This window comes from Cetorhinus maximus, chromosome 8 (assembly GCF_964194155.1).
Source record: "Cetorhinus maximus chromosome 8, sCetMax3.hap1.1, whole genome shotgun sequence".
In the NCBI taxonomy this organism is placed as follows: Eukaryota; Metazoa; Chordata; class Chondrichthyes; order Lamniformes; family Cetorhinidae; genus Cetorhinus; species Cetorhinus maximus.
Window position 1 is genome coordinate 34,635,440 of NC_135886.1, and position 22,527 is coordinate 34,657,966.

At 46.7% G+C, this 22,527-nt stretch overlaps 1 protein-coding gene across 5 annotated transcripts in view; it reads left to right on the plus strand.

Moving 5' to 3' along the window:
* ube2t (ubiquitin-conjugating enzyme E2T (putative)) overlaps window positions 1–22,527 on the plus strand; it is a 51,642-nt gene that overhangs the window by 23,605 nt on the left and 5,510 nt on the right. The window contains exons 1-5 of one of the 5 annotated variants that reach the window (XM_078546676.1): window positions 4,235–4,287; window positions 6,028–6,151; window positions 9,274–9,343; window positions 10,625–10,730; window positions 13,212–13,310. In XM_078546676.1, the coding sequence (XP_078402802.1) occupies window positions 6,043–6,151; window positions 9,274–9,343; window positions 10,625–10,730; window positions 13,212–13,310 (384 nt within the window). In that variant the 5' untranslated portion in view covers window positions 4,235–4,287; window positions 6,028–6,042. The other 4 variants (XM_078546672.1, XM_078546674.1, XM_078546675.1 and 1 more) reach the window with 4 other exon arrangements.

Consider the following 22,527-nt stretch of genomic DNA (forward strand, 5'->3'; position numbering starts at 1 on the left):
TTCTCTGGTCTTCATTCCTAGACCAATAAACATAAGCAAACCATTACACAACAGAAGATCACCCATGACCAGTTCCTCATGTTGCTCATGTTGCCTTAAACTTACGTTTGCGAGTGCAACGTCTTGGTGCCTCCCCTTGCTGGCAACAGTATTGGAGACAGCCTGCTGACTCTGGTGCCTTGTTGGCTTTGATGACCTTGATGGTCGTCCTTTGGCCAGTGGAGCCTGTGCTGGCCCCGACTGGGAGGAAGTGGCCAGTGCCACGGCTGGAATCTCCCCAGTCATTGCAGCCTCATCTGATGCCACAGTCACTGGCAGAGGGGCGGAGGAGCTGCTGCTGTCATCCAGAGAGTCCTGAGAGGAGCCCGCAGAGACAACAAGTAGCTCGTGCACCAACAAGAGGTCGCTCTGGACCTCCCTGCTCGCCATTGATGGATGGGTACCTAGCTGGGATACTGGGTGCCCAATCCATCACCCACACTGGCACTGACCACCTGAGTTCATTGCCTGTGTGAGAGCTTGCAGGTCCGAGCGCAAACCCAGGAACCCCTGATTCTGTCCCTGGAGCAGCCTCTCCATGAGAGTCGCCACTCTCTCAATGGAGGAGGCAGTGCGCTCGGCCCTGAGGGTCAACGCAGTGCTTGTGCTCCGCATGGACTCCTCCACAACAGAGACCATGGCACGCATACCCTCATGGATCTCCACCTGATCCCCCCACACATCTTACTGGATTTCCAGCATATGCCCTCTAATGGACGACTTCAGAGGCTCATCATCTGCCTTCGACTCAGCACAATCCTGGTCTCCAGCAGTTCACCTAACGCCAGCACCCTAGGCACTCTTTGCCTTCGCCTGCACCTTAAGCGAGTGTGAAGTGCCCTCACCGCTGTGTTCCGACATTCTAGGGATCTAACGTCCACTGAGGTGCTGGTATCTGCGCTGGTCCATGGTTCAGAGAGCGGGTGTGACGCAGGTACATGTGAAGCCTGGCAGTCCTCTGGCGTCAGGGATGGCTCTTTGGGGTCCTGCGAATGAGTGTGTGCTGGCAAATCTAAGGGAGAACAACAACATATCATTAGTTTAAGTCATCACACTGTCGCTGTGCATGCCAGACACCCTGGTGAGCAATGGAGATCTGCATCATGGTGCCATCGTCTTTCAATGATCAGTGAGGAATCCAGTTTTGAGGCTTCCATCAATGATGAGACTACATGCGAATGTTTGCACCGTCTGAAACTCTCAGCTCTGTGCACTGCACTCTTACCTTCGTCTGGCACCCCAGCCTCTCTGTGACCGGTTGACCGAGGTGCGTGGTGCCTCTCCAGCTCCAAGGCGTCCTGCACGAATCTGGATAGGATTAGGAGATTTGGGGGGCCACCGCCTGGCGGCGACGTTTCAATGTTGTTATGGGTCGTCTTATCCTGAAAGGTCAGAGGCCAACCCCATCTGAGGAACACCTTGCAGGGCACATCCGAATCATGGACCTAGAGTGGCAAGGCGCTCAGTCAAAGCAGCCAGGGCTCACCCTCTTGGCCAGCTCCAGCACCATTGGCAGGTGGAGCTCAGACTCTCACACCCTTAAGCTCCACAGGGGGATGGCCAGCCCTTAGCGCCTCAACACACGGATCCATGCCAACACGGTACTCACCCTTCCCGAGCACAGCAGGTCGTTAAACCTTTTGTGGCACTGCACCCATGTGCACCACACAACGTCGTGGCTGCTGACCTGGGCTGCCACCTCCTCCCAAGCTCTTTTTGTCAGGTGCGGTGGCCTCCTCCTCCCCTCTCTGGGGACAAAAGTGTCCCTCCTGGCAGCCACCCACTTCAGGAGGACCGCGAGGCTCTCATCCAAAAACTGGGGGCCGAGTGCCCACCCGACCTGCCCTCCTGCCTGGCGTCTCCAGCTGCACTTGAGGCCATAACTTTAGTGTTCAGAAGGCTGCAAGTACGTTTTTCCCTGGCAGCCTTCAAGCAGCTGTCTGTCCCGTTTTTAAACCACCCACTAGGTGGCCATTGGACCTGGCAGCCGACAGGCCCCTGCCCTCGCCTGGCCCTTCCAGGTCATTGGGAAAACGTGTTTCATGCTGGGCGGGCCTTAATTGGCCCGCCGATCGTGCCCGCCCACTAAGGGTAAAATTCAGGCCATTATGAATTTGATTTTATTAAGCTTCCTTAACGTTCTATTGAAATCAGAATTTATGTTTCAATTACTTTATTAGTTGTGCCTTCTTAAAACAAAGGTGCACTTGCAATTTGTTTTCACTGTTGGCACTGGTATTCACCCCACCACCACCACCTTCTGCAGATAAAAACCCTGCTACCACTCCCTTCCCTGCAGCTAACCCCTCCTTCCTGTCATCACCTTACTGAATTAAAAAGTAGGGAAGTCACATTAAACCTGCATCGAACATTGGTTACATTTTAGAGTACTGCATGCGGTTCTGGTCGCCATTTTATAAAAAGGATACGGAGACAGAGAAGATTTGCAGAGATGATATGAGAAATGCATGGGCATACATATTAGGAAAGGATTGACAGACTGGGTTTCCTTTTTCTTGAAAATAGAAGGCTTAAGAGTGACCTAATAGAGGTCTTTAAAATTTTGAAGGGTTTTGTTGGAGTGGATACAGAGAAAATGTTTCCCCTTGTGGGGAAGAGCATAACTAGAGGCCATCAATGTAAGATAGTCACCAAGAAATCCAATAGGGAGCTCAGAAGAAACTTCTTTACCCAAGCAGGGCTGGGAATATGGAACTTGCTGTCATTTGGAGTGGTTGAAGTGAATAGTTTAGATGCATTTAAGGGGAAACTAGACAAGCATATGAGAAGGGAATAGAGGGTTATAGTGGTGGATTTAGATGAGGAAAGATGCGATGAGGTTCGAGTGGAGCATAAACAATGGCAAGGAATGGTTGGGCCATATATCCTATATAATACCGTTTTGCTGTGGTGCCACAGCCCCTTCCTACTTGACACATCATGCTTCCCTCCTGCCATCACTTCCCTCCTGCCACCCACCCCTTCTGCCCTCCTGCCAGCCCAGTTCTTGTAATCACCATCCTTCAGTGGAGACCTTTGTCTCCTGCCATTCATGCCTTTCTTCCTTCCTGCCATCAATTTTTGCCCTCCAAGTTGAAGACCACTATAGAAATGCAGCCCTTGTTCACACTTGAGTTTTTTTTTATTCATTCATGGAACGTGGGCATCGTTGGCTAGGTCAGCATTTATTGCCATCCCTAATTGCCCTTGAGAAGGTGGCAGTGTGCTGCCTTCTTGAACTGCTGATATACATGTGGCATAGGAGCAGTGCTGTTAGGAAGGATGTTCCAGGATTTTGACCCAGCGACAGTGAAGGAATGATGATATAGTTCTAGATCAGGTGGAGGGAGTGAATATTTAAGGTAGTGGCTGGGATGCCAATCAAATGGGCTGCTTTTTCCTGGATGGTGTTGAGTTTCTTGTTGCTGGAGTTCCACTCACCCTCGCAAGTGGAGAATATTCCATCACACTGCTGACTTGTGGCTTGTAGATGGTGGACAGGCTTTGGGAAGTCAGGTGGTGAGTTAATCTTTGCAGGATTCCCAGCCTCTGACCTGCCCTTGTAGCAACAGTATCTATATGGCTGATTCAGTTCAGTTTCTAGCCAATGATAACTCCCAGAATGTTGATAGTGGGGGGTTCAACAATGGTAATGCCAGTGAATGTCAAGGGGCGATGGTTAGATTCTCTCTTGTTGGAGATGGTCATTGTCTGACACATGTGTGGCATAAATGTTACTCGCCACTTGTCAGGCCAACCTAGGATATTGTCCAGGTCTTACTTCATTTTGACATGGACTGCTTCACTATCTGAGGAGTTGCAAATGGTGCTGAATATTATGCAATCATCAATGAACATCCCCACTTCTGACCTGATGATGGAAGGAATGTCATTGATGAAAGAGCTGAAGATGTTTTGGCTGAGGACACTACCCTGAGCTACATTTTAGTCCGGCTGCTTTGATCCTGGGTTGGTAGCTGGTTAAAGGTGTGTATGTTTAAAGCTCCTGAGTTGAGGTGAGTGCATTGACCTGTTCCAGCCCCTCAGCTGCTGGATCCGCTCCGCGTTTTCTCTCCTCCCGCTCCGGGTTTTCTCTCCTCCCGCTCCGGGTTTTCTCTCCTCCCGCTCCGGGTTTTCTCTCCTCCCGCTCCGGGTTTTCTCTCCTCCCGCTCCGGGTTTTCACTCCGGCTTCGAGAGGCGGTTTGAATTTTCCTGGCGGTTGTTGAGCGGGAGAAGCTGTCTGAAGGGGTCAGTGCCTGAAGCGGGTATCGGGAGATAGTGTCCGACATACCGAGAATTGCTCAGTTTTCCCGGCCCCTCATCGCTCACCCAAACGGAGTGAATTCGGGGCTTTTTTGGCCGGAGTTCACTGGAAACCGCTCTCGGGACCACAACCAACCCCCGTCCCCCACCCTGCAGCTTCACCCCCCCCCTCCCCCCGCAGCTTCACCCCCCCCCCCCGCAGCTTCACCCCCCCCCCCGCAGCTTCATCCTCCCCCCCCGCAGCTTCACCCCCCCCTCGCAGCTTCACCCCCCCCCCGCAGCTTCACCCCCCCCCCCGCAGCTTCACCCCCTCCCCCCGCAGCTTCACCCCCCCCCCCCGCAGCTTCACCCCCCCCCCCAGCTTCACCCCCCCCCCCGCAGCTTCACCCCTCCCCCCGCAGCTTCACCCCCCCCCCAGCTTCACCCCCTCCCCCGCAGCTTCACCCCCCCCCCCCGCAGCTTCATCCTCCCCCCCGCAGCTTCACCCCCCCCTCGCAGCTTCACCCCCCCCCTCGCAGTTTCACCCCCCCCTCGCAGCTTCACCCCCCCCTCGCAGCTTCACCCCCCCCTCGCAGCTTCACCCCCCCCTCGCAGCTTCACCCCCCCTCGCAGCTTCACCCCCCCCTCGCAGCTTCACCCCCCCCCTCGCAGCTTCACCCCCCCCCTCGTAGCTTCACCCCCCCCCTCGCAGCTTCACCCCCCCCCCGCAGCTTCACCCCCCCCCGCAACTTCACCCCCCCCCTCCCGCAGCTTCACCCCCTCCCCCCGCAGCTTCACCCCCTCCCCCCGCAGCTTCACCCCCTCCCCCCGCAGCTTCACCCCCTCCCCCCGCAGCTTCACCCCCCCCTCGCAGCTTCACCCCCCCCCCTCGCAGCTTCACCCCCCCCCCTCGCAGCTTCACCCCCCCCCCCGCAGCTTCACCCCCCCCCCTCCCGCAGCTTCACCCCCTCCCCCCGCAGCTTCACCCCCTCCCCCCGCAGCTTCACCCCCTCCCCCCGCAGCTTCACCCCCTCCCCCCGCAGCTTCACCCCCTCCCCCCGCAGCTTCACCCCCTCCCCCCGCAGCTTCACCCCCTCCCCCCGCAGCTTCACCCCCTCCCCCCGCAGCTTCACCCCCTCCCCCCGCAGCTTCACCCCCTCCCGCCATTGCCCCCTTTCTCACCCTGCCCCCTCCTTGTTGCTTTCTGTCCAATACCGCCCCTTCAAATCTCTCCTGTACGGAATGCAATGACAGCAGGAATAATCAAATTATTAAATGAGTTGTTTCATTTCTTTACCACTTTAATGCTGGATAAATCGTTCTGGATCCCCAAGTAAATTTTTGTAGTGCTATAGATCTTGGTTCTAAAAATAGCCTGAACCCTGAATGATTTGACTGCATCTGCATTTGCAAGTCTCAACATTGTCTTTCCCCTCCCTGCCTCTGTATTCTCCAGCTCTATAATTCTCCAAGATTTCTGCAGTCCTTTAATTCTCGCCTCTTGAGCATCTCTGATTTTAATTGGTCTTCCCTTAGAATCCATGCCTTCAATTGCCTGGGCCCCAAGCTTTGAAATTCTCTCCATCCCTCTACCTTGCTTTCCTCCTTAAATCACCTGCCCTAATGTATCCTTACGTGACTCGTCAAATTTTTATAACTCGGCTTAAGCCCTTTACTATGTCAAGGTGTCATATTTGTGAAAGTTGTTGTAGCTGTAATTTTCTTATCTATTTATTTGCGCTGCAGGCTAACTTCAGGACAATGCAAAGAGTTTCGAGGTTAAAAAAAGAAATGCAGCTGATGGCGAGCCAGCCCCCACCTGGAATTTCTTGCTGGCAGAACAATGATCAAATGGATGACTTACGAGCTCGTATGTTTCTGACTTTTTAACTGGAGAAATATGTTTATTTTTGCCTTTCCTTAGTGAAAGTATGAGATGTCAACAAATCTTAAAAGTTAATGTTTCTGACTGTACAGTTATGTTCGGAATTTGAAAACAGTTTTCCCAATTGACAGTTTGATCCTGTTACCCAGTCTCACTATAGGCGGAAGCTTGTGGAGGTGATGGAGGTCTCAGCTGGAGAGCGTCGCCTCTTTTTAAGAAGGCCCACCACACCTTGTGCCACTCGGGCACTTAACAGGTCAGCAAGCGGGCCTTCCGCCAGGATCAACAACCCTGTATTGGAAGTCCCACCCGCTGAGAGCAGCTGGCCTATCAGAGACTGGCAGCTCTTCTGTGCTCGGCAGCGCTACTGGGGAGACTGGCTGCCCCAGTATGACATCCAGCCAAGGCCTCCGATTGAGGAGGGACCCAGGTACAGCTGGGAATGGGGGAGGGGACTCAGCAGCAAAGGAAGGATGTAGCTCACAGCGGGCCCCACTTTCCCGATGCCAGGTCCCTGGATGAGATGCCGAGCGTCTTTGAACAAGGCCGCACCTAACCCCTCCACTGATCTGCTGCTGGGTTAGTACCAGCGGTGGCAGAATGAGGCCCTTAAGTGGGCATTAATTGCTCACTTAAGGGCCTCACTTGGTGGCAGGTTGGGAAGGCCGTCTGAGTCTTCCCACCACTGACTTAATTGGGATGGAGGCAGGAAGGTGGTGGAGTCCCCAACCACTAATCTCCTGCCTGATTAAATGTCCCCCTGCCAACAGACTCCGCACGGGGAGGGCACAAGATTCCGTCCTACATTTGCGGCAATGTAACCACCAGCTTTATTCTATAGTCTTGCCAAAATGTGAATTGAATATAGAAAATAGACTAGAAAGACTTAGTGACGTATTTGGTTAATATGGTACCTTTAGAGCTGGCCTGATTCTAGCCCAGACTATCTGGATGAAACTTTTTTCCCCTAGGATGTTTTATATTACAAATACCAGTTTCTGACTGCTACCCACTGAATAGCTGGAGTTATAGTGCTGCCTTTGCATTGACCACGCTGAGTGAAAAAGTTGCCTTCTGCACAAGCTTCTTTGGTGGTACAATGTGCAGATAGGCAATTTATTTTTCATGTTAAAAAACAATATCTATAAATTGCCCAGAAGGTCCGTATGCTATGATTTCATGTGTTCTCAACTGAGACTGGAACTTAACATCTGAGCTGCACTTGCCATTTTATGCACATTTGCATTCCAAACCACTTTTTCTTGACATGAATGTGGCTGTCCAGCAGCACTGTATAATGGCTGTAAGAATTATACCTGCAACTCAGTCCTGCTTCTTCGAGCTCACATTAAAAATGGTTATACCTGAAATATTATCTTTGCTTTTATCCTAATAGCTGCTAATACACAGTATTTCCATCTTTTGGTTAATTTCTTTCATTTACTTAGTACAGGAAATATGAATAATAAATCTTGCGTAATATGCGCATGTAAGAAATAAAGATTGAATTGGAAAACTTTAATGTGCAACCTACTTTATTTGGAATCTTTTGCTTTGTTCCCCTCTTTCTTCAACCCACCCCCCCCAGTTTGTGCACATTGAAAAATTACATTTAAATTTCAAATCTCTGTAATGTATCAGTCATGATGCCTAAGGTAGTTGTATTAGAGCAGCCTACATAAGTCAGTCCAAAAGATATTGACTACTGACAAAGCAAAGCAGCCTATAACAGGATTGCAATTCAACAGAGTGAAGTGTTAACTTGTGTTTGCCAAATGATCAAAGATATGAATTGAACACAGGTACATAAACTAACAGGACTTTCATTTAACTACATTTGTAGTGATTAATACTGCAATGAAATTAACTATTGATTATAGTACAAGTAACTCCCTTTTAATATTAATGAGAATATAAATTGTCATAAGCTGGAATTGTTTGCATCAACGTCTGTGTCTTATCACATCAGTGTCTCAAATCCTTAATGCAAACAGGTACAAGGATGCTAATTAACTACACTTGGAATACATGCATTCCAGTATAGCCTGGTGGGTGCACATGTACTAGATGAACTGCAGCAGTTCAAGAAGGCAGCTCACCAGTACCTTCATGGCATGCAGACCATTAGGGATGGGTCACAAATGCTGGCCTTGCCAGTGATGCTCACATCCTGTGAAAGGAAGGAAAGTTGTAAGGATGAACTTTTTGACTTTAGTGTACTTGACATTATTTATTTGTAGATATTTGCAAGCTTTTGTTTTTAAATTCTTTATTTTAAGAAAAGCATAAGTGGTGAAATCAGAATAAAAGTTGTGGTACTGAGTTGTTTTATTGGGTTCCCAATTTAGTGAATTAAATGACATGATTTTTTAGTATTGTAACATGATTTCAGTTTATTTTTACTTGAATTACAATGTGTTAACTTTCTTCTCTGATCCTTGCTTACGTGCACTGTTGCAAGATTGTACAACTTGGTATTTGTCTTTTTATCTTGTGTTTAATTGCCAGTGTGGTAAGTCTTCATTAAGCTCTGAAATCTCGGTGTGACAATAATTAACTGCACAGATGTAATTCTGGTTTCTATGTTATTCATGATGTGTAATCCTTTTGGGTTTAGACTGGTAGAAATCTAATGGTTAAAAGTGAGTCTAAATTTTGGAATTCAGCCATGTAAAATCTAGATATGTTAACATCAGCATTCTGCATTTTTGGTGTGTTATATTTAATCACTTTACTTGTTGGCATAAGGTGTATTAATCTTTTCACTGTACCAATAAATAATAGCAACTTAGAGCACACCTGCAGTGCCCGTGTTGCACTGGACAATGAACAAAGCTACATGGGGATTGGAGGAAGTGAGTGCCGAAGGTGCAGCTAATGAGTGTATTAATAACCCTTTGTTATTCTTCATGTGAAACCTTGCAGGCTTTTATTGCTTAAAGTATTTGTTTTTTTTTAAGTTTAATTGTTATTGAAGCCCAGTTTTCTGATTTAACAGTGTTCTGTTTTAGACCTGGAATGTCACAGCTGACAGCCATGTTTTTGTTGACCCCAATTCTCATAAGGACCTATTTGTAATTTATATTATCCTAATTTGTTTTCTTTAGAGATTTTGGGAAGTGCCAGTTCACCCTATGAAGGTGGAATATTTAATCTTGAAATTGTTGTTCCTGAAAGGTACAATTAACTTTTAATTTCTCATGTATATTTTGATTTTCTTGCAACCGTGCACACCTGCGTAATATAACTCTTTTAGCACGTTCCCTGGTTTGATAATCTAATTAATGGCAGTTGAAATGTAACTTTACATTTGTGCTGAATACAAAAGTGGTTATCGCAACATTATGTATACATTGTTAACCTTCTGTTCATGTCATATGCTTTATTATTTCACACTAATGTAATATATTAATAGGAATGTAGTAATTTGAGTTTTTCTTAAATGCTGTGTTGTGTAATTGACATACTTAAAGGGGGAAAAATGTCGAGCTGAAGTACTTCCTCTTCAAAATAGAGCCAGAGGTATATAAATTTAGTGTCCTTCCAAAGATTTATAATAGTGTGCCTCCTTTCAGCTAATCTGGTAATGCATTTTGCAAAGGACTGTCTGAGCCCTGAAGCAGCTACATTCATTTCAGTAGGAATAAGAATTCTGGATTTTTCTGGCACCCAATTCATACCTGCTGAACTAGGAAAGCATTCTACTGGCTAACCAATATCTCTTCCCCTTTAAAATAAAAGTACAGTTCTACAATAATGGTATCACACTCAAAAAAAAATGTTTAGATATTCACTAAACCATCTTGCAACTGTACCAGATTTTATTTAAGGATTTATCATGCGCAGAAATATTAGAGTGGCTACCACACTCCTAATACTGTTCCACTTTTTTAAAAGAAAATTGTGGTCCCTAACAACTGCAGATTTGGCCATTTGGACCAATAGCTTCAAAGTTAAATTTCTGGTCATCACAGAGTTAGCTGTTCCAAGCTAAGAGTGGTAGGGTATTCAGATTGGGGTATTTTGCTTCCTGATTTTAGGGAGGGTGGGGAGATCTACCAGTGTGCCAACCTTCAGTTTTTTTTTCTGGTGATCCTTGCTAGAACATATACTTGTGTTAACATGGGGTGAACATAGAATAGTGTAGGACTGTGGTACCCATCATGGTCAGATATCTGATGTTCCTGCTCCGGTTTATTATCAACAATGAATTTGTGTGGGTGTGCAACTATAGAGGATGTGAAAATAGGCATTACTTTCTAGTATTTATGTCAGCTTTTAATGTAAATATTTAAATAGTTCTAGAATGATCTATAAATAGATGTAATTCAGGTTTTAATTTAAAACAACCAAACAAATATTATCCTGTCTTATTTAAAAATAAATACGGGTCAGGAAGGTTATTTAGATGTCTTTAATAACATTTTGAAGTAATGCTTTTTAAATGTCCTGATTCAGATATCCATTTGAACCTCCAAAAATTCGGTTTCTGACCCCAATCTATCATCCTAACATTGACACAGCAGGAAGGATCTGCTTGGACATCTTGAAGCTGCCTCCAAAGGTAATTGTTTTTCAGGATATAAAAGCTATTGATATTTTGTGTGAAAGTGACTCTTTCAGCAGTTCCACCACTTCGTACATTTCACCATAATTTTGAAAAGTGCATTTTTTTCTTAATTGGCTTAGAAAAAGATAAAGACTAATTCTAATACTCCACTTGCCTGGATGAGTGCAGCTCCAACAACACTCAAGAAGCTTGACACCATCTAGGACAAAGCCTGTTTGACTGGCATTCCATCCACAAATATTCACTCCCTCCATCACTGTGCACATTGGCAGCAATATGTACCATTTACAAGATGCAATGTGGGAACTCACCAAGGCTCCTTAGATAGCACCTTCCAAACCCATGACCATACCACATAGAAGGACAAGGGCAGCAGACACATGGGAACACCACCACCTGGAAGTTCCTCTCCAAGCCACTTACCATCCTGACTTGGAAATATATCACTGTTCCTTCACTGTCGCTGGGTCAAAATCCGAGAACTCACTCCCTCATAGCACTGGGTGTACCTACACCTCATGGACTGCAGCGGTTCAAGAAGGCAGCTCACCACCACCTTCTCAAGAGCAGTTAGGGATGGGCAATAAATGCTGGCCTAGCCAGTGATGCCCACATCCCATGAATTTAAAAAAAAATTGTTTGATGTGGTATCTTAGAATTGCTATTATATTTTTACAACTTCTATATGTACTATGTCTCACATCTGAAATTATCAGTCTACGTTTAGTGATTCAGAATGGTCACAAAATATGAAAATATTTAATTTAAATAGGCAACATTTTCATTGAGAACAGAACTTGGATAGAGCCATGTCCACAATATCTGTCAACTTCTTAAAATGCCTGTTTGTTCACCTCTCAACCTCCTATTAAATTAGGAAACCCAGTGTTCACCAACACAGGACTGATTCTTGCCTTCTCAGGATATCCTCATTTACAACATTAGTCCATTAATCCCTCAGTAGTATTTACATTCAGCAATGAAATCTGAGTAATTCCATGGATTACAAATCACATATTTTACCTCCTGGATCCTTGATTGGAATCCAGCCTTGATTCTGGGATTAATCTACATATCTGACAGCCTCATCATTAATCCTCAGCAAGCAGTTTCTTGTGAAACTGCATGAATTTATTAGGTGCATTTGAGGGACACAATAATGACTGTTTTAAGAAATATTACATGCAATAAGAGCACTTTTAACTATTCCTTAAGAACAAAAATACTAAGATCCTTCGAATTGCAACTTAACCTTGAGAACATATAGCAGCAGTTCCCAAACTGGGTTGTGACCCCTATTGGAGTTGCTTGGAGAGCTTTTGGCATCACATAATTTGTTTTTGGGGCCGTGAGCTTCCCCTTCAGGCAGCGATGGTGACTTTTGGGGGGGAGACTACCCTATCTGGTAGGACTCTGATGGCACAGCCCTGGATCCACTGGATCGATTCTGTTAAACAGCAAAGCTGGATGGTGAGCTGAAAACTTTAATCTTGGCACTCTCTGATAAAAGTATTTCCTGAGTGGGCCCGGGATCCACTGCCCCTGATATGACTACCAAATGCCTTGATCTAAGGTCTTTTTTAAAAAATTAATTTTGTTTCATTTCTATTTGTTTCATGTCCTATTTAATGCTTCTGCTTGTGGGGGAGGGGAGGAGGAAATTTTGCCCTTAGCACCACTTTGTGGCAGCCATGAAAATGTGGATCTCTGCAGTTAGGTCATCCATCTGTTTTAATTGAGCAGTTTTGGTGACAAGGACAGAACTGTATGTCTGTCCTCTGTAAAACTTGAACTGCTTTAGGATGGAGGTCCGCTCACAGATGTCATTGTCTGAGTTAAGACCATGGTGGACAAGGTTGCCATTGAATAAAGGGAGAAAGCATTCCAACCATTAGTATCTTTGATACTAAAATATGATGTCCAGTAATGTGTACAAAATGTAAAGATATAGCTTGACTCATCGTAATGGCAGATATTGTTTAATTTCCTTAGATTCTGACAGGCAAATTGAATCTTAAGTTGCTATATTACTAATGTGCATTTCCCCATCTTAGTTGAAAAGATGTTGCTTGTTTTATTAAATTACAATATGCAAAAAATTGACTAAAGATAAAAAGAAAGTAGTGTTGTGCCACTAGACCCCAAAGCAACTCCCAAAGTGTGTTTCTTTCAATCAGTTTCTCACCTATGAAAAATTTACAGCAGCTTAGCTTTCTCTCCATGTGTATGCCAGTGCTTTCTGGTCTCATTGAGATAGTGACTCTAATGACACATGTCTAAATTACCATTTGCACAAGTATTTGCTTTGGAAAGTTTAGTGTCTGGCAGAAGGCCTCAAAATTAATTGATGCAAAGTAATATTTTGAAATGTGCACTTGGATTTTACACGCCAATCTTAAATACTCATGTAGAAATGATCTCAAACGTTTACTGCTAAAATAAACCGTGTGTTAAGATGTTAACTTTGTTATCTAGGGAGCCTGGAAGCCATCTCTTAATATCTCTACTGTGTTAACCTCAATTCACTTATTGATGTCTGAACCTAATCCAGATGACCCTCTTATGGCTGACATTGTGAGTTAATTTCTTTTAAAACTTGTAATTGTTAAAGTATGCAACAATTGTTAACAGAGCTCACCTCATAATGAAAATATTGTGAAGGTGAATGGAAAAGTACATGTGTAAATGAAAAGGACTGTAAGCTAATAAATGTTGGGAAGTCAGAAAAATGGTAAAATGACAGTTTAATGATCTGGTGACATAGATACTCTAGGGCCAGAATTTTATCGTCGGCATGCGGGCATGGGCCCCCGCATGCTGACACATAAAATGACACGTGGTGACATCGGGCGAGCATCCTGATGTCATCGCACGCCATTGTAATATTTCAGTGGGCGGGCGCGCGGTGATCTCCGATGCATGCTCGCCATTAATTAACGCGTCACTTAAGGCCCTTGAGACAGCAATTGACGGTGATTTTTCAGGGCCTGTGCGATCTTCAGGTTGTCGCATGGGCGACACTTGCCTGTGTGAGCAGGAATACTTCAAAACTCCTCACAGCTGTTTAGACAGGAGTAACAGCGTTCAGGCCAGGACTCTTGAGTAAACATCGTTTCTGGGCCTAGCTGGTTTCAGGAAGCTTACCTTAGCACAACTCCCATTCCCAGGCTATCCACTGGAGGCACCTCCTCCTCTGAGGAAGGGAGGGCCAGAAGAGGGAGGAGGCGGAGTCCACATTCAGCCTCCAGGGGAGCCACCTTTGGGAGGAGAGGCGCAGGCACAAAGGGCATAGGGCCAACAGGACGTCCAAGGTGGAAGGGGCCGCAGAAGACGCCACTATCCTGCTGCCAGGGTTTACAGGTGGCGAAGCAGCTACCTAAATATGTCTGAGGTGCAGTGCCAAGGGAGACAGTCACCTCCATCTGTCAGATGATAGGCCCTGAGACCTGCGCCAACTGTGTGGGTGGGCACCCTATGCCAGTGGCGTTGAAGGTCACAGCTTCCCTCAACTTCTATGCCTCCGGCTCTTTCCAGGGGTCAGTGGGTGATCTTTGCGGAGTTTCCCAATCAGCTGTTCACACTTGTGTCAAACAGGTGACAGATGCTCTGCTCTGGCATGCATTGACTTTCATCCACTACCGCTGGGACGAGGCCAGTTAGGCAGAGCGAGCCAGAGGCTTCGTGCCGATTGCTGGCTTCCCCCGTGTCCAGGGTGCAATCGACTGCACACGTGGCCATCAAGGCGCCAGCGGGTGAGCCCGGTGCCTCCTTCAACAGGAAGGGATTCCACTCCTTGAACATGCAGATAGTGTGTGATCACAAGATGCAGATACTGCAAGTCTGTGCAAGGTACCCAGGCAGCTCCCATGACACTTACATCCTCAGACATTCCCAGGTGCCGAGGCTCTTCAGTGCACCAGCCTGGCTGAATGGGTGGCTGCTGGGTGACAAGGGCTATCCCCTCAAAAGGTGGCTCATGATGCCCCTCCACCATCCAAGAACAGAGGCTGAGTAGCGGTGCAATAGGAGCCACGCCTCCACGAGGGCTGTGTGGGAGAGAACCATCGGTCTTCTCTATGCACTTCAGATGCCTGGACCGTTCAGGGGGCGCACTCCAATACCCCCAAGACCGTGTGTCGCTGATAGTTGTTGCATGCAGCGCTCTCCCCAACCTGGTGCTGGAAGGGGCAACACAGTGGAGAAAGAAGATGTAGATGCAGTTGCTCTGGCTGCATACGCGAGTCCAAGGATAAGCACGCACAGGAGAACGCTGAGGAGGTAGATGTTGAGGCAGGAGCACCCAGGAGGCTTTAATTCCACGAACTTCAGCTAGCTTACCGCAGATAGACCTCCAACACAAGCCAGGCCTGCAGGCTCCATACTCGATACCTGAGAGCAAAATCTGCCTGGGTAGGAACATTAACTAAGCGCCTTGTTAATAAAGTTCAATGCCAAACAGCTCATGGGAAAATATCATGGGATCCCATCCACCTGCAGAAGTAATGAATTGCCCTGAGCCATGCTCGCATATCAAAATTTAATGATTTAACAAAATGAAGCACAAAAAAATTGCAAAGGTGTTATGCATCACACCAAGTGTTCATTAACTAACAGCAGGACAACATAAAACCAACAGTGAGGAATCCATGGTGCACCTAAGGTGCCTTAAGTTTACGTTTATGGGTGCTACGCCTAGGTGCTCCCCCCTCGCTGGCACTTGAGATAACCTGCTCACTGTGCTGTCTTGTTGGCCTCGATGACCTTGGTGGCATCCTCTGGCCTGTGGAGTCTTTGATGGCCCCGCCTGGGAGGGAGTAGCCAGTTCCGCAGCTGGCATCTCCCCAGCCGCCGCAGCCTCATTGGATCCCACGGTCACTGGCAGAGGGATGGAGGAGCTGCTGCCTTCATCCAGAGCGCCCTGAGAGGTGTCCACAGAGATGACAGGCAGCTCCTGTGCTGGCGTGAGGTTGCTTTGGACCTCCCTGCTCACCGTTGATGGATGGGCACTGAGCTGGGATACTTGGTGCCCAAACCATTTCCCACACAGGCAATGACTAGCTGAGGTCAATGCTGCTGTGAGGGCTTTCAGGTCCGAGCGTAACCCCAGGAGGCCCTGATTGTTCTCCTGGAGGAGCCACTCCACGAGAGCCACCACTCTCTCCATGGAGGAATCATGACGCTCGGCTGTGAGGCTCATTGCGTCGGTGATGCTCTGCGTGGAGTCCTCCAGCACGGGCATCATGCCACGCATTGCCTCATGTATCTTTGCCAGATCCTCCCACAAACCCTACTGCACTTCCAGTGTCTGCTCCCTCATGGACGACTCCAGAGGCCATCATCAGCCACCGACTGAGCAGTTCTCCGACTGCCGGTACCATGGGCACTCTGTCTTTGCCCATACCTCAAGCAAGTGTGAAGTGCCCTCACCGCTGTGCCTTGGGACACTAGCCAATGATCTAATTCCCACCGAGGTGCTAGTGTCTGTGCTGGTGCCTGCCTGGCAGAGACGATGTGACGCTGGTGAGCCCAATTGTTCAGGGCCCTCAGATGAGAGGTGGCCCCTCTGCCGCCTCCTCCCGGCCCTGCTCCGGTGATGCTGAAAGGAAGAACAAGGACATTTGATAAATTATTAAAGTGGAGACAATGTCAATGTTCATGCCTGCCCCCCGGATCGGTGTGTGCTCATCTTCCATAATCAATGGTCAACCCATGTTGCAAGCTTCAATCCCTGAACATTCAGCGATGGCATGGCTGCTGGGACACACAAGGTGATCTCAGTGCTTGACAATCTTACCTCCCCATGGCACCCTAGCCTCACCGCCACTGGTGGACCTGGGCGCAAGGCGCCTCTCCAGATCTGTCGCCGCCTCCTCGTATCTGGTGATGATGGCCAACTAGGCCTGGCCTCTGCCAGTCCGCATCCGCTTGGCGGCATTGTGTGCAATCTTCTCCTGAAAAGGAGAGAGGAGCATTGATTAGTCCACCCTGTACCTGGATTCCCACTGCATTCCTGCCACCCGAACCAGAGTGGGACATTGCAGGGCTCCAATGATTCATCACCCTGCAGCTGCCGCACATTCACACCAAGAAGCCAGGGCTGACCACCCCTTGCCCAATTGCTGCCTCCATCGCATTTGACACCACATGGTCTAACCTTGCAAAGCAAGGAGGCAGAAGCACGTGGAACGCCAAGGCCAGCAGATGGATTGGTGCCCTGCCACCTGGGAGCTTCCCTCCCAGCATGTCAGCACCCTGACTTTGACATGTTTCGCAGTTCCAGCACTGTGACTAGGTGCAGATCTTTTAAGTTGTCCCCAAAACAGCACTCTGGGCGTTAGTGTCACATATGCTGTGGGTGCAGAACCCATCTCAGCACCACCCTCTCAGGGTGAACTAGGCATGGGCAATATCGGCTGGACCACCCAGTGAGGGAAACATGCTGTGAAGGATTCAATACTGTAACTGCACTCAGAGTTGTGGGGGGGGGGGGGGCGGAGAGCCTACCTGCTGTGTTAAGTGACCTCTGCCAACATGGTATTCACCCTTCCTGAGCGCAAGAGGTCGTTGAATTGCTTGCGGCACTGGACCCATGTGCGTCGCACCACGTCATGGGAGCTGATTGTCTGCCAACTCCTCCCAGGCACATTTGGTCAGTTGGGGGTGCCTCCACCTCCCGTCCTTCGGAACGAGGGCTTCCTGCCGTGCTGCCACCTCCTCCAGAAAATCAAGGGGTATACTGCCCCGCTGCCCTTCCCTCCTGCCTACCCTGCTCTCCAGCAGCGCACTGGGGAGCCCTTCTACTGGCCATGATGAACAGCCTTTGCAAGGCTGTCAGTGCTCTATTTGAACTGGCCGCCGGGTTGCCATTGGACCCGGCGGTCATTGCATTCCCGCTATCTTCTGGAGCCGTGCTTCACGCTGGGTGGGCCTTAATTAGCCTGCCCACGTAAAATGGCAGCTCAGAGCTGATCGTGTGTAGCAATCAGCTCTGCGTCCACTCCCAAACGGCCTGCCCAATAAACCATTGTAAACCATACCCGAGTCTCTGGGGTGTTTGGGTTTATGTCAACTACAACACAGACATATTACTCCAGAAAACTATCTTGAATATACTCGAAATTCACCATCTTTCTGGCTGGAGCTATCCTCCCCTAGGTGAAGGAAATGCTAAAATAACTAAGTAGTTACAGTAGCAACAATAAATAAGAAACATGTAAGTTTAATGGTGTGAGAAGGGCAACATCTGAGTACAAGGACAGGTTGGGATCTCTTGCCCAAATAGGAGTTTTATGTACAGCTCATGGAATATAAGAAATAAATTGCGTGTCTTAAGAGGCTCATCTACGGCTTAAGGTATGACGTTTCTGAGACATAGCTGTAAATGGCCGTAATTGGGAGTTAAATAATCCAGGTTACGGGGTCTTTTGAAAGAATAGGGAAACTGAAATAAGAATACAACCTTACTAATGAACAATACCGTTACAATATTAGAGAGGATATAGATAAAAAAAAGAAAACTGCAGAGACTGGTTAGAATTGAGGACTTAAAACTGTATTGCATGTTGTCCACAGGCCTCCTGATGGCAGCAGTGAAGTGTCGGAATGTATAAATCTGAGATTATTTAGAAGGCTTTTAACAAAAGTTGTTTTAATGGGAAACTTTAATTTTCATGTTGATTGAGAAGAACAGGATAGCTCCAGCCAGAAAGATGGCGAATTTCGAGTACATTCAAGATAGGCATATTACTCCAGAAAACTATGTTGTAGTTAATGTAAATCGAAACACCCCAGAGACTCGGGTATGGTTTACAATGGTTTATTGTACAAACAACGCAAGGAGAGTCACCTTGGGTAGTCCAAAGTGAACTATACTGCTGCAAGCAAATCACCAACTTAAATACGCTTGCAGTCATGTAGCTTTGCGGTTACATATCACATGATTTTAATTGCAACGAATTCAAACTTCTGGTGCTCAAGATACAATTTCAACAATCATCTCTTTATTACATATTTTTTCGGCGTGTGTGCCAAGATCACCGCCCACTGTGGTTTTCATAATGACATCTGACTCATCTACACTAGCCCCTCTAATCACTTTATACATATCAGTGGCCAACTGATGTCTTGAGTTGTAGGTTCTTATTTCTTGGTATTAAATTAATCAATGTAGCCACGTTGTTATGTGATCTTGCTGTGCTTGCAGCACACTCCCTTATCCTGGCTGGGGCATACATCTGCTGTTTTGTTGAACCGTCCTAATTCTTGGGTGTTATGCCAGGTTGCTTTTTCCATCTTAACCCCTACAGTCCCTCCTTTTTAGCCCTTGGCCCAGCCCCAAGGTAGCTATTAAATGAGAACAAGCCCACTCCGGATACTGCACATTATTCACACTCTGCCACCCATTGGTGTTGGCCAGGTACTGGGCATAGGGTTGTTTCAGATGCTGATTATGCCACATGCACTTCGTATTTCTCTCTCTCTTTCCCAAGAGGGGTTCCCGTTGTTCCATTGCCATCGCCTAAACAGGTGCCATAATCTGCAGAGAAGAATTATCAACCAACCCGTAAGGACCAACAGGGCTATGATTAGCATGTGGGAGATTATCAGAATCCAAGGGTGTACCTGTACATTCAAACCTCTGTTTCATAGACCCTCCCACCATGGGGAGTCGTCGATCTGTGCTACCTCACCTGCTAGGTCCTGGGTTTGCTGCTATAGGGTGTAGTACATTCTATGCACCCTCTGAACCACCTCATGCGTGGCTGAGGTGTACAGGTAGCTGGGGAATTATATAGGAGAACCGATTCACATATTGTGTCATGCTGCCCTTTGTCTTGCACTGCCTGTATGTTGACAGCCTTCCTTTTGTAGATTTCCACCAACTTAATCTGCCCACACTAGCTGTTACCTGTGGATGTAAACATACTGTGTGGTTGGTTATGGGACAGATAAGGTTGTGCCCAAACTGGTACTCCCCTCTTGCCATGATGAGACAATATCTCCCTTTACTCAGGTACACCACATGTGTTGGTTCTTTTGTGGCCCATATTGCTTTCATAGTACAGTTAGCAGTTGCGTTGAACCTTCACCTCGCCATCTCTGTGTCATATATGGGGTATGGACACACCGCTGCAGACGTCTCAAAACTACATCTATCTAAGGTAGTCCCCACCACATTCCCCTCTATCTCTACTGTATATTGTAATACCTTCAAAATATCCCCCTCTAATCACCCCTATATTTTCCACCCCATACCATGATTCTGGTATAGCTGGAATTGCTAGGACAACGCCAATTAACATACTATTATTCGTAACACACATCGGTTTTGTGTACATGTGTTAGACCACTGAGCTGGCACCCGGTAAGCAAGCAGGCTGTACAAGATTTCATAATGGGCAATCAGCTAAATTTAGTTAATCTAGTAGTAAGGAAACATTTATCTAATGGTGATCATATGGTTGAATTTAATATTGGGTTTGAAAAGGAGAAACGTAATGTAGTTACTAAGATTTTACTTCAATGGAATGAGACAGAGACAAACAATGATAACTGGTCAAAGCACTTATCGGGTAGAAATGCAAATGAAGGTTCCACATAAGAAACTGTCAGCTAAATTTGGCCCATTATTGACCTGGCTACGAGACTGGTTAGCAGTAAAAGACAGAGTATTGAGATAATGCACAGCTATTCAAATTGGTAGGAAATGAATAGTGGTTTCCACAAAAGTGTGCACTGTATTAATGAGTTAGTGCAATAAGGGAGCCATTTATCCAAGTTTGATGGCACACAGGTAAGTGGCACAGCTAGTGATGAGGACAGGAGCATAAAACTGCAAAGAGATATTGATCAATTAAATGAGTTGGCAAAAGAATTTCAAAGCAGGTAAGGGTGAGGTCATTCATTTTGGGACAAAAAGGATGGATTCAAGTAACTTTTAAATGATGTAAAGCTAGAAATAGTGGAGGTTCAAGTACACAGATCACTAAAATGTTGTGGTTAGCTACAAAAACTAATTAAAAAGACTAACAGAATGTCAGCCTTTATATCTAGAGGCTAGAATATAAAGGGGAGGATGTTTTGCTACAGCTTTACAAAGCCCTGTTTATACCAGGTCTAGTGTACTGTGTACAATTTAGGCATTGCACCTTAAAATGTAGTCACCAAAATGTTATCAGAGCTCCATTGGTTAATTTGAGTGGTTAACCTTCAGTGTCCATGGAAAACAAGTTTAGTTTAAGGGATGATTTGATTGAGGGATTCAAAATTTTGAAAGGCATTGATAGAGTAGATAGAGAAAAACGTTCTGCTATTAGGGGAAGTCTAGGATGAGGGGACATAACCATCGAGTCAGAACCAGGCCATTCAGGAGAGAATTTGGAAAATATTTATTCAAACGAAAGAGGGAGGAAGTGTAAAACTGTCTTGCACAAAAAGCAGTAAATGCTGACTCAAGTAATTTAAAACTTGAGATCAATAGCTTATTCTTGCATATGGTATTAAGGGTTATGGGGCAAAGATGGTGGATTGAGTTAGGTTACAGATCATCTGTGATCTCATTAAATAGCAGAATAGGGTAGAGTAGCCTCTGTTCCTATAATGAACACCTAAAGTTTTTAATGTAATTGTGGTTGATCAATGGAAATGCAGTAAAATTACAACATCAGCCAGAATCACCGAGTGGATGATCCAGCTCGGCCCCTCTTGAGGCCCCAGCATCATAGATGCCAGTGATCAGCCAATTCAATTCACTCCTCATGATATCAAGAAACGATTGAAAGCACTGGACACTGCAAAGGCCATGACAAATTCCAGCAATAATATTGAAGACTTGTGCTCCAGAACTAGCCATGCCCCGAGACAAACTGTTCCAGTACAGCTAAAACACTGGCATCTGTCCAGCAATATGGAAAATTGCCCAGGTGCATGCTGTTTCCAAAGAGCAGGACAAATCCAACCCAGCCAATTACCACTACATCAGTCTACTCTTGCTCATCAACAAGGAGATCATCGACAACACAATCAGAGGCATTTACTCAGCAATAACTTGCTCACTGATGCTCAGTTTGGGTTCTGCCAGGGCCACTTAGCTCCTGACCTCATTACAGCCTTGGTCCAAACATGGACAAAAGAGCTGAACTCCAGAGGTGAGGTGAGTGTGACTGCCCTTGACATCAGGCAGCATTTGACGGAGTCTGGCATCAAGGAACCCTGGCAAAATTGAAATCAATGGGAATCTAGCACAAAGGAAGATACTTGTGGTTGTTGGGGGTCAGTCATATCAGCCTGGAACATAGCTGCAGGAGTTCCTCAGGGAAGTGTCCTATGTCCAGCTGCCTTCAGCTGCTTCATCAATGACCTTTCCTCCATCAGGTCAGAAGTGGGGATCTTCACTCGGGATTGTGCAATGTTCACAATTCCTGATGACTCAGATACTGAAGCAGTCCATCTCGATATGCAGCAACACCTGGACAACATTTAGGCATGGGCTGATAAGTGGCAAGTAACATTAGTGCCAGTCAATGACCATCTCCAAGAGGGAATTTAACCATCTCCCCTTGACATTTAGTGGCATTACCATTGCTGAATTCCCCACTATCAACATTCTGGGGGGTTACCGGTGACCAGAAACTGAATTGGACTAGCCATATAAATACTGTGGCTATAAGAACAGGTCAGAGGCTGGGAATTCTGAAGCGAGTAACTCACCACCTGACTCCCTGAAGCATATCCATTATTTACAAGATTCAAGTTGAAAGTGTGATGGAATATTCTCCACTTGCTGGGATGA